The sequence below is a fragment of the Poecilia formosa genome, unplaced genomic scaffold (assembly GCF_000485575.1).
Source record: "Poecilia formosa unplaced genomic scaffold, Poecilia_formosa-5.1.2 Scaffold482, whole genome shotgun sequence".
Lineage (NCBI taxonomy): Eukaryota > Metazoa > Chordata > Actinopteri > Cyprinodontiformes > Poeciliidae > Poecilia > Poecilia formosa.
In genome coordinates, this window is record NW_006800421.1 from 287842 (window position 1) to 300387 (window position 12546).

The following is a 12546-nucleotide window of genomic DNA, read 5'->3' on the forward strand; positions in this document are numbered from 1 at the left end:
GGTGTGAGTAATAATTCAAGGCCCTTTTACATAGCTAAACATTGATGTAATCTGCAATGATAGCGCAATATCTCACTCACTATGTGTGCAAATAAGGCATCAGGCAGGCCTCTGAAGAGCTGCAGTAATAAATACACTTCTGTGGGAACAGAATGTGAAAGGGAAGCAGAGGCTGTGAGGGAAAGAAGCCGACTGACGGCAGAAAGCTGGATCCACGCATCAGGAAGACCTGAAAGTCATGTAGGTCTCTCACTACGACACTGTTTGCTGGACAATAAATTGTTCCAGAAGTTATTGTGATGAGCTATAATGTTGTTGTTTTGAGAACCATTTCCAAGCTGTGCTATGGTAACATTAAAACATTAAAATAAATGTTCAATTGTAATGAACATTTAACACTGGAGTTGGACAACATTTTAAATAAACAAAACAATAACAATAAAATAAAATTAATTATGGAGTCTCTGTAAACAAAATTGTCCTTCAAAAAACAACAAAAAAACACCATCTATTTGAATCTGGAGCACCAGACGGAAGACTTTAGTCATCCAGTTTTTGGTAGAAAGAGAAAAACGACAAATTATGCAAAAGGAAATTATTAACTTCGTTTTAATTCATAACACGATTAATTGATCTATTGATTATTGCGACAGGCCTAATTGTATGTGCTGAATCACTGCATAAACAATGTAAACATGCAGTCATTTAAAAAGAACGGATCCCCAATCAAAACCACCTTTAAAGACTCACAGGCCACATTTCTAGGTTTACACACAAAACCTGAACATGAAATCAGAATTTGTCTGAGGTCCACCAGAAACTGAAAGGAAGAGGATGAGGCCTGTTGTAAGCGATTATTTTAGTAATAATCTATTGATTATTCTGCCAGTTAATTGAGTAATTAGATAAAACATTTGATAAAGGAAAATATTGGTAAATATTAATACTGCCACAACAGCAGTACTAATATTGGATAGCGACATCGGCACCCTTAACCGTTACTTTAGTACTGTGTACTTTGCAGCGATGCAGTAGCTATTGTTACAGATGGATGTTTGTTGTTTTGCGGTTCTGTTTCTTCTTCTCTCTTTTTGCAGACTTCCAGGGTGTTCTCTGTACCCGGTCTGTCCTCCTTTCTCTCCTCACACACAACAAACAAACATTTAGATCATCACTGATTTTGTCTTTAAAACCTCATGTTTCGAAGCTGTGGGACGGATCGTTATCCACATCTCACAACCAAACAGTTGTTCACCTTTTGATGAATGCATGTCCGAGAAAGGGAATCGAGTTGGTTCTGATTCGTCTACAGCTTCCTCACCCTTAAGTAGACTTCCTGCTCCTCGCAGGCCAGCCGTCTGTTGCTGTTCACCGTCATGTTCTTGGAGTACTGATAGGTTGCGCTGTGGAGGAAGAGGGCGCGTTTGGTCGCCTCCTTCTGCTTCAGGCGATCCAGCGTGAGGTCCACACGAAAACCTGCGGCAGGAAGTGGAAAAGGGAACATTTTCCATCACACTATTCCTTCGATAGGAATGAAACAAGCGACAAGAGTTTTTACAGACTCTGGACAGTAGAGTAGAGCCCCCCCTCCCCTACGTGTTGCTACCAGCTGTCAGGCTGAAGAAACGAAACTCAACGAAGGCACAAACACACCAGTGGATGGGAAACATTCCCTCATGTCAAAACTTACTCGGCAAATACGTTTCCTCTTTGGCGTTTTAACTTTTTTTAGGAAAGTCAAAATCTACCTCAAGCCAGAATAAAACTTTTTCCCATTAACCTTTTCCAATGCCATACTGAAAAACTTGCTTAAAAAGAAAAACATTGATGGAAACATGGCTTAAAAATGTGGAAACCAAATTTTGACGATCTACACATGGCCAGAACATTCTGTGTAAAGACTGTTTAAAGTGCGTTTGATCTGATGTAATAATGCAGTCAAAACTGAATTTCATGTTTTCACTAGCTGGAAGCAATACTCTCACATTGTCAAATAATACTAGGAATAACATGAAAAGCATGGCTTTCCCTTCTGAATGTGTGAAATACTTGACCCATCGTCTGACGTTAACGACTGCAACCATAAATGGCTGCAGCCGTTTCACTCACTCAGAGAGGATGGAGCTCCAAAGCCGCCGGCTGCCAGACAGTACTTCACTTTAAAACTGTGAAGCAAAACAAACTAACCTCAGTGAAAGTCAGACACTTTGACAGGAGTCAGCTCTGAGTAAAGCTAAGGGTTTGCTTAAAATCACTAAACATTCATGAGAGCTCAGCTAAAATATATCATAGTAGGAAACCTTCAGTGTCAGGATAAAAATGGACGATGCATTCGAGGTGCGATCGCTCACCATGACACCTGCGTGTTGGTTTGAGGGATGGTGCAGCTCTTCTCCTCTGGGTTGATGATCTGGGGGTTTATGTCCAACGTGGCGTTCACACTGATGACTGGACGAGCTCTGATGCACAGGAACATGAAGGAGGGTTGGCATTTATCGCATCGTTTATCGTGATAAATTTCTTTGTACGATAAGAATCCAGATTCATCCTGGTCACGATAAATTACAGTTAATTATGTTCAAAACTGTCAGGATTGTTAGTTTTACCATTTGTCTCCACTGTCTGTCCAATAAAAGCATAAAGAAATATGAATTTGTGTGCAAATATGACTAAATGCGGTTAAGGGAGCAGTTTATTAGCAATACAAGTCACACTTTTCACGTGATTTTTATCCTAAAGAAATATTTGACAAACTGGAATGTTTTTCAAGGGCAGCGTTTGTCTTTGTGGGGCTACAATTGCTGTGACACACAACCAATACAGTCACCTAAAACTTTAATAAGTCGTCACTTATATCCTCATCACAATATCACCACGATAAAACTAAAAGTCCAAATGTTGATAGGATGTCCACTACGTATGATTAAGACATGAAGTGATTGAATAGATGAACACAGTTTGTGCTCTGAAAGTGTTTTGCCTGGATTAAGAAGCGTAAAAGTGTTCCAACACTAAGGAGGACGCATGAAGCGTCATGTGAACGCTCCTCTGTACTCGTAGCTTCTATAAAGCCAGTAGGAGTGAAGTGAATGAAAAACAGTAGCTCTTTGATATCAGAGGTGGCCTCGCTCATTAAACTTCTCCCTTTCAGTCAGAGGCATCAGCAGGGGATCACACACACACACACACACACACACACACACACACACACACACACATATATATGTGCCACACACACACACCAGAAGGCAGAAGATGAGATTTAGATGGGGTTACCTGTATAGAACAGCTTTGTCCGCTCCAAACGCTCCAACCACCAAATCTGTTGGACACAACCGCGGTTCAGAATGTTAAAAAGCCTTAATGGGTCTGTTGGTAAAAGAGTTGGTGTGAGTGAAGTTTACCTGGGTATCCGTTCTGGTCTATGTCTGTACTTCCTGTCATGGAATAGCCGAAGCTAGCAGGCATGTAGCTGGACGCCCATTTACCCTGCAGGACCTGAGGGGGAGAGAAGACGGGAGGAATTAAGAGGCGTTTGTTGTGGATCTTGAATTTTTATACATTTGTTTAATTTTTTTTGTTTTATTTTGTTCAATTAAAAACAACATTGGAAGGTAAAAATGGAGATCCAAAACCACGTCAGCTGATTTCAAACTGAACACTAAAACACACCGGACCTTTTCTGAGCATTTTCTGGAGCATTAGTGGTGAAAAAATAATTTCATTTGTTTTTAACAATGTGTTGAGAAAAACAAGGAATTTATGTAAAACTAAACTTCCTCTGAAGAAGGAAATATCATTTTAACAGCTGTAAATACAAAACAGTCCAACAAAGTGAATATATATATTTTTTAAGAGATATTTTCCCCTCCTCTACCATCATGTTATTATGAAAGTGGAGCGCCTCCCATGACGGCTGCAGCATCAGGTTCCTGTCTACTCATGTCTTGTGTCGTTTGTCTTTTTTCTTGTGTGCTTCTGTACGACAGTAGAAGCTGATTGGCCAACAAAGTTTAACATTTTTAATGTATATTTTCTACATATGAAAGTAAAAAATCCAGTAATTCATTGTTAAGGCTCTTATTGTGAAGGTCTGTAGCTAATTGGATGTTACTACGACAGAAACGTGCTGATCAAACTCAGCTTCACGGGACGGAGTAAGTGTGCCGGGTCACCTTTGACCCTCGTTTTGTGTCGGGGCGTCTCATGCCGACGGTTGACGTTTACCTGAGAGGCTGTGGAGTCGATCCCCGAGGCGTGGCCGTTGTGGATGTAGACCAGGCCGTTGTGGTCCGGGCCTCCGTAGGGGGCAGAGATGGCCACGTCTGAGGAGGGAGACACCGGGGTCAGAGTCTGCTCAAGACGAAGCGTCATGGAAACGGACGACGGCAGAGCCGTGACTACGTTTACTGGATCGTCTCAGTGAGAACGGTCAGAGGAGCTTTCAGCTGTTTGACATGCAAAACTTGTGTCAGGGTCTAAATTAAAATCGATTTCTAGTTTTTTATTGAAATTTCCCTTGAATGATTACAATAAAGTATCATTAGTAGAGATGCAGGGTCTGTAAGTAATTAATTCATCTCAATCGAAAACCATATATTGGCGTATATCCAAATTAAAAACAATATTTCCTGTTAAATTACTGGATAAATATTCATATGGACTAAAGGACAAAGATATTTGTTGTTTTTAATGTTATTCAAATTGGTACAAAGTCTCGTTACATTCATTTAGCTTTTCCAGTGTTTCCAGTGTTTCCAGTGTTCCCCCCTTCATTCATGAAAAGTTACTTCAAAACGTAGCATTGGGGTCGTCTGTGCTAGCTGCTACATGTTTAACATTGAGATGCTAGTTTAGGCTTGAATAGCTGACAGGCTAACTCCTTTAGCACAGCACTAGTGTTTTCCAGGGTCCAATCAGATTGTTTAAAGGAGAAACGACGCCGCAGCAGGCCAAGAGAAGCAGCTTCGTCGATCATCGTTGTTTGTGGATGTCGCTTGTAAAAGTACCAGAAACATTTGAACACAAAGGTGCCAGCCAGAACATTTGCATGTTATAAAAAAAAAAATCAAAATCTGATTAAAATTTCCAAGCATTAAATTCTCTGTAATTAGTTCAAATTCCACCTGTAATAATTGTACAATACTTTGTTTTTAGTGTCCATATTGCTTGTGATTTCCTCCTTGTTTCTATAATAAGTTCCTCTCGATCTCATAATCTTGAAATATTTTCCTTACATACTGATTTATGTCATTATTTCACCTGGTCGTCGTCCCATAGAGTTTTAAACATTCAGGTTTTGTTGAATCCTATTATTTTTCTCAGATTGAGACGGGAATATGTGATATTCATATCATGTGACCCCAGAATCCCCATCATCCTTTTTCCAGCTGAATTTTCTCCGTACGCCTGGCGCAGATGGCTGCGCTTCACAGCAAAATCTGGTTTTAGCGAAGCAACAGAAATGATGCCTAGGGGTCCGACCTTTGTACCCGTCCCTGTCCAGGTCCCCCAGCGCCGCGATGGATGAGCCGTATCTGGCGTAAACCTCGGCTCCGGTCAGCAGCTGCGGCGGCTGAAAGGAGAAGCCGCCTCGGCTCAGGTAGACGGACACCTGGAGGACACGCAGCCGTTAAGACAAAAGTAGATGCATCTCTGTATGTGTTCCTGGAAAAGGACAGCTGAAATGTTGGACACATTTCCAATTATACCTTTAAAAGAAAGAAATCATCTCAAACCACAAACCAAATTATTGAAAGGGAATCAGGTTAAAGTGTGAACTAAGGCATAAAAGTAGATCAGACTAAATGGGTTCTGTTTTTTTTTCCTTCTTATCTTTTTTATTTTATAAAGTCTGGACATAAATCTTCTTTCAGCCTTTAATAGACCAATGATAACCAGGGATGAAACACAAATATTTAACATGATCTGAGTGTTTTTATTTAAAACAGATAAGCAGAAATTAATCCAAATGCTTCAAAGCAACAAGCCGATTCTTTGGGGAGCCTCTTAAATTAACTCCTTCATCAAAATACCAAAAATACATGTGAATTAGACTGTAGGCAGAACAAATTAGCCAAGAGTCAGAGGTTCTCACAGTCCAACAAACCTTGTGTTAAAAAAATATTTTATATAGTATTTAGACAAAAACTTTAAACAAAATCTATAATACAATTTAATTATTTCTGAATAAAATTAATTTAAATGATAGATTATTCCCATTGCCATTTTATTATTCCAGTTGTCGTATTTCAAAAGATAACATGTTTTAACATCGGGTTCATCTGGTAATAGTTTAAGAGCATTTATGCAGAATATGACAAAAACAATCCAATCTGGACATATTCAGAGAATGACCTCTGGACTGAAATACGTAGCAAAACAGTTGTAGAGGTGAACCGTCACATGTGAAATGTTTTTACTCATCTGTGTCGTCATGACAGCGCAAGTATTCAGGGTTTTTTAAATCTTTTTGTTTACTTATTTTTTTCTACTGGTGTGGAAAAAACATCTGGTGTGTTGACAGTGATTCATCTTGATCTCCTCCAGCTGCTCTGCTACGTGTCCACATTCAGTGAATGGTGTGTCTGTGTGTGTCTGTGTGTGTGTGTGTGTGTGTGTGTGTGTAGGTGTGCGTTTCATACCTGTCCCACCTCCCTCAGTTTCCCATCCGTGCCTCGGTCCATGAAGAGCGGAGCTCCAATCAACACGTCCACAAACCTGAAACCCAGACGACATGAAAATAAGAACCGACCGTCTCATCTGGTCCTCACTGCTCGTTTCACAGTAAAACTCACTGAAATAAAACATCCTTAGAACCCGACACTCTCTAAAGGTTTATTAGCGCTCTTTAGCTAGGAGTAGGGGTTGCAATTCACCAGTGGCAGACAAGATAAACGAGTCCTCTCCCAGCTTTGTTTGTTACTCATGTTCTACGATTGCTCCGATTAGGAGAGAATCAAGAGACTCTCCTCCATCGGACACGAGCTGCGTTTCCGTAAACCACAGAATTGAGGAAACTGAAATTACAAAAATAAATTTGCTTAATAGAAACACAGCAATTTAGAGGAAACTCACGTTTTTCAAGGTTTTTGCACTAGGATGAGGTGGGTTATTTTTAGCCGTATAGGAATAGAAGCATTTTCCAACAGAAAGACTTCTTTCGCATCATGAGTGATGTGATCAACAACTGGACGTTACTACTGGCAGAAACGACAAAGACGACAACAGGAAGTAGTCGTCTTCCATTTTGAGACAGCTATGGTGTGTCACAGTTCATAAAAGGTTATGTCATTCCAACGTGTTGAATCCTCTGTAAAATCGCCGGCTGCAGTCCACTGCGTACACAGCCGCTCTCGCGTATCAGCGGCTTGTCGCTCTGGTGCCTGAATACATAAACAAAAACTTCAGCCACGGCTGGAATATGAATATAATTTCACCTAACCCTTTACATCCGCCATCGCCATAATATTTAATGACTTATCGCGTGAACGAGCTTGTTCACGAGTGATATTAATTTTATTTCATATCTAATGAAAGCATCGCAATTGTGAAACTGTGTTTTTGACATTAGAATATAGACAAAGATTTGTGCACATCCGTAATGCAGCCAATGTCAGGTTTTAATATTTTTCAGAAAACCAAAAGCAACCAGTTGTTAACTTAACGTAAAGGTTAACTTAACATGTCACGTTAGCAGGTTTAGGTGAAGCGTCTAGACATCAGCATACATCTGCTTTAAATGACAGCATTTCAGCTTGATATTCCATCTCTGAAGAGCATCTAAAAGACGTGTCTGATCACATTTATATCCAAAGGAAACAGGAAGTGGCTGGTGTTGAAGTGTTTGCCACAGGTGTCAATAAATGTGGCGGGTTGTCCTTTTCAGATGTAGTGCAGCTCATTTCTGAGTAAACGAATCAATTCTTTTCACAGGTTCTAAGTAAGCAGAGCCGTAAACACTTCAAATGTGACCTCTGCGTTTAATGATGTCACCCGAACGCCGAGCGTGCGCCTGGTTCCACTTAAACACCACCAAGGCAGGAGGTGGCGTGGGGTTTACACGAGTGCTTCATTAAGCCTTCGAGTGGTTTTTAGCGCCACAGCCAGGAAATGTCAGCTGTTAGAGGACAAGGCAGGAAAAACCACACTTACCCATCGCTGTTAACATCAGAGGCAGCCACTGAGTATCCAAAGTAGGCAGCCATCTGCACGAGAGAGAGAGAGAGAGAGAGAGAGAGAGAGAGAGAGAGAGAGAGAAGGCAGCAAAGGTGAAACCTGGAAACCGTAAAAAAGGTCGGAGAGCTCTCTCTCTACGGGAGCATGAGCAGCGATAAAGAACAGAAGTCAACGAGCCACGGACATAAACAAGATGTTCAGAGAGAGACGACACGATAAAGGTTGTTGGGTTATTTAGGAACAAGAAGAGAAAATCTGTCATTATCCCTGCTGATGATGACGACCTCCTCTTCCCGTCCTTTCAACCCACTGCCCTCCGCCGCCAGCACCAAGAGTTCATTCAGCGTCAACACAACCCAAAACGACCAGACGGGTTTTAAGCAAATTGGTTATTTCCCCACATTTTAGGTGCTGGAGGCACATTAAATATGAAGCTGTAACAGGAGAACATCAGAAACTTAGACATAAGCAATAAATCAGTTAATGGCACGATAAATTAAAACAAGCATGAGTTGTTATTTTTCTTTTCTGTCTCTTTTTCTACTAAAACCTGGAAAAAAAAGCTCTTCAGTTTGGTGCTTTGGTCTCAACTAGGTCTTTTTTTGACTCCATAATTTATCTTATTTGTTGTTTTTCTTTTTTGATATTTAAAATGTCTTCCAGTTCCGGTGTTAAATGTTCATTAGAATTTAAAGTTTATTGATTCTTGAATATGTTCTTGCATTTTTATGCAATTACCATCATATCACTTGAAGATGGTCTCAAAACAACAACAACAATATCGTTTATCACGATTACTTCTGGAACAGTTTATCGCCCTATAAAATTTGTTTCTGTGACAGGCCTGCACACGGAGTTTATGTAGGTTGTAAAATCAGCTGCCTGACTGTTAAAAGGAGAATTTTCTCCATCATGTGGACAGAAAGAAATCCAGCCAGAAGCCAGTCAGTCAGCGGAGCAGCAGAGCTTCTCCTCCTCAGCAGCCACGTAACAACACGGCTGTTTCTGCTGACATTATCCAACGGTTCACCACAAACTGAATACAGGTTGAAAGTTTATCTGGATGCCACAGAACTATTTTAATTCGACACCCTTCCCTGCCTCTTGCCCGTGCGGCCATAACTCATTTGCAGAGCAGCTGATCTTAACGGCATTAAACATGTAATTTCATTCATTCTGTCGGACAATTACGTGCCAAAACAAAATGACTGTTTCTGCTGCGCCGCATTTAGGTTAATTACTGTTGGTTCGCAGAGCGGCGACTTTATGAGAGGAGACGGTTTTCCACACTCGTTCTAGACGGTGCTGAGCAGAACCTGCATCATGGGAAATGACACATCCATGCAGCCAGAACTCGCCGCCTGCGCTTTGCGACATTTACTGAAGCTTACCTGCGAGCCGGTGAAGTTAATCATGGACTCCATGTTGGCTCCATTGAAGATGTTCACCTGAAGCAGGAACGCAGAACATGACAAGAATCACACCGGCTGCATCGAGATCGGATCAATTAGTCTGCTAACTGAACCTTTTTAAAAGACAGTAACATATAATGTAATACATAATTAAATGGGTTTAAAGCTGCAGTTTGTGGTTTTTATTAAAACATGAGGTTTTTTACACATTTGTTATGAGACAGATTGATCTCCTCCACCTCTTCCCTGAGCTACTATAGCCGTCTGAAGAAATGCACCAAAACCAACCAATTGGAGCCAGGAGGTGGGTCTTAGCGCTGTTAATCAACAGCATTGAAACAACTTTGCAGGAAAACCGTTTAGCCGCAGTCATCTGAGGCTATGCTTGCTAGCCTTAGCATTCATGACAGGCTATGCTAGCTGAAGCGGAGAGCAAGAGAGGAAGTGAAAATAGCACCACACACGACCCGCCTCCTGGCTCTGATTGGTTGTTTCTAGTCAGCACTGGGAGAAAATGGAGGACCTCAACCTTTTCACAGATTACCTGTCTTATACCAAACGACATGGTGACAGTTTCAACTAATATGTAAGAAAAGAAAAAGGTAAAAAAAAGCTACATACTGCAGCTTTAAGAGCAATTTAAAATAACAAAAAAACACTTCTCGTTTATTTCAAGAAGACGAGACGCATTCTGCAAGCAGAAATAGAAACAGGAACTGGGAAATGGTAGTGATGGCATTTGTGGATGCAGCATAAAAACAACTTGTTGCTAAATCGATATGCAATTTGTCTAGAATGCAGAAAAATAATTATTGTCTCACATCACAGACAGGCGACAGAAGCTTAAATGCAACAAGTGACACTTACATAACCCAGAGCCTTGTCCCCCCTCGGTACTCCAGTCACATAATCTGTTGAGGACAGAAAGGAGAGAACAGATGAGATCCAAGTGGAGAATCCAGAGACATTTCTTGTTTCTAAGAGCCTCTGTTTATTACTCACATTCTACATCGAATTGACTTCTATTTCAAACAACTAGCAAATTTATCCCAGTTTCAGCTCTTCATGTATTTTTGCAAACAGTTTTCAGTTCATTGAGTTTTATGAGGGGGGAAAAAACTAAACAAACAGATGCATCCTCAAAAAAGTGTTGGTACTGTTGGAATCAGCGCGGACATACCTTCCTTCCCATCCTCGTTGAAATCCCCGACCGTCACAGAGTATCCTGTTCGACAGAGAGACGTGAAATCACTCAGGAAAGATTCAGATCCTGTGATCTTCTAGGTTTCAAGTCATGGTGTTTACAGTAATGTGGCAGAAATTACAAAAGAAATCACTTCAAAACCCTCAGTAAAGACCTCAAAGTACTCAGCCACCAAAAAGTCAAGTTTTCCTACATCAAGCTTGCTAATCCACATATTTAAGGACCTTGTCTTGTGTTCTGGTACAAGCGGTCATGTTGGAACAGGAAGCGGCTGAGTCCCAAACTGTTCCCACAAAGATGGAGGCAGGAAGTTGTTCATAAAGTTGTGGTGTGCTGAACAATTAGGAGTTCCTTTCACTGGAACCAAGGAGCCGAGACCTCCTACCAAACTGTACACTTCATAGATACAAGCAAGCAAATGTTGTTACCCTGGAAACGGTCAAACCCAGACGCGTCTGCTGGATCGATCGATTATTGTGATGATTAATCGATTAATCGGATGAAAAACTCGACACGTCTTTCAGATTTTTCATTTAACCATTTAAGACTTTTTTCCACACAATATTAGAAATGCATTAAGTAATGCAAATAAACAAATAATTTGGTTTTTAAATCATAAAATAAACATTTTACTGCCTAACATGCAGTAACACAGCATTCCTTTAGCGCAAGTTTGATCATCTGTAGCAAAGGATGGATCTACAGCTAAAAAAAAAAACATACTTCCAACATCAGCGTGTGAAAAGCTCGACTTACCTAGATTTAGCATCAAGCAGTGATCTGTTAGTTATGTTTTAGATTAAATGATTAAGAATTATGGGTAGCAAAAGGAGCTTAGTAAGAAATTTATTTTACAAAATTTGAATTGGGAACTAAAAGCCTGAAGGCAAATAACATTTACGGAGAAAGGTTTCTTTATTATCATTTTAAAGGCAATAGATATACATTTGTACAGTTTTGGCTTAATTACTGCTCTGAGTATTGCTTTCAGCAAATGGCTGAAACGATTAATCGATCACTAAATTAGTTGACGATTAACTAAATTATCGACTCATTGTGATGAGTCCGATTAATCGTTTCAGACCTAAAGGCGTGCTTTACAGCACTGCATCCAAAACCATGCATTACACTTGGTGATGTAAGGCTTGGATTGAAGCGGATCGCCATGGAAACCCACTCTTTATGCAACTGCCCTTTAGCCAATCTCAACTCCTCTGTGAAATACCTGCTTGATTTTAAACACCTGCGGCCGTAGCAGTGATTGGAACACCTGAATCTGATAATTGAGCGAAAACCTTTGGCAGCATGGAGCGTCTTAATCAGGAGTGTGTGTGTGTGGGTGTGTGTGGGTGTGAATACCGAGGTAGCTGTCGTCATACTGGGCACCGGCTGATTTGGTGGAAAGCGTGGTCGAATACGGCGTGACGTAGTCGTTGTTGAAGCGTTTTAAAATCTCGTCGACGTTGTCTGAAATCAACTGGCCTGAGGAGAGAAGAAGAGAACGATGAGGAACAAATCGAGACTCAGGATCCCGCAATCTGAAAAGTACAAAACTGGAAAAGAAAATCTAAAACATAAAGTTAGGAAGGAGAAATGTACAGAGAGAAACGAGTGAATGTTTTTTTTCCCCTCATTTTAAAGAACACTTTGGGTGTAGAAAAAAACCTGACATTATTACAGCAGCCACAGGGACAAGATGCTAACAGCCATCTAATCAGAAACAGAGCTCTCTATGTGTGTGTGTGTGTGTGT

At 40.6% G+C, this 12546-nt stretch overlaps 1 protein-coding gene across 1 annotated transcript in view; it reads right to left on the minus strand.

The window, feature by feature from the left end:
- Positions 1-12546, minus strand: part of itgav (integrin, alpha V) — a 40843-nt gene that overhangs the window by 11252 nt on the left and 17045 nt on the right. Inside the window, exons 7-19 of the mRNA XM_007578529.2 lie at positions 12154-12276; positions 10771-10815; positions 10458-10501; positions 9570-9626; positions 8155-8207; positions 6645-6720; positions 5485-5614; positions 4228-4325; positions 3405-3498; positions 3277-3322; positions 2352-2459; positions 2110-2165; positions 1322-1476 (exon numbers count right to left, since the gene is read on the minus strand). Coding sequence (XP_007578591.1) covers positions 1322-1476; positions 2110-2165; positions 2352-2459; positions 3277-3322; positions 3405-3498; positions 4228-4325; positions 5485-5614; positions 6645-6720; positions 8155-8207; positions 9570-9626; positions 10458-10501; positions 10771-10815; positions 12154-12276 — 1085 coding nt within the window. The remainder of the gene's footprint in view (positions 1-1321; positions 1477-2109; positions 2166-2351; positions 2460-3276; positions 3323-3404; positions 3499-4227; positions 4326-5484; positions 5615-6644; positions 6721-8154; positions 8208-9569; positions 9627-10457; positions 10502-10770; positions 10816-12153; positions 12277-12546) is intronic.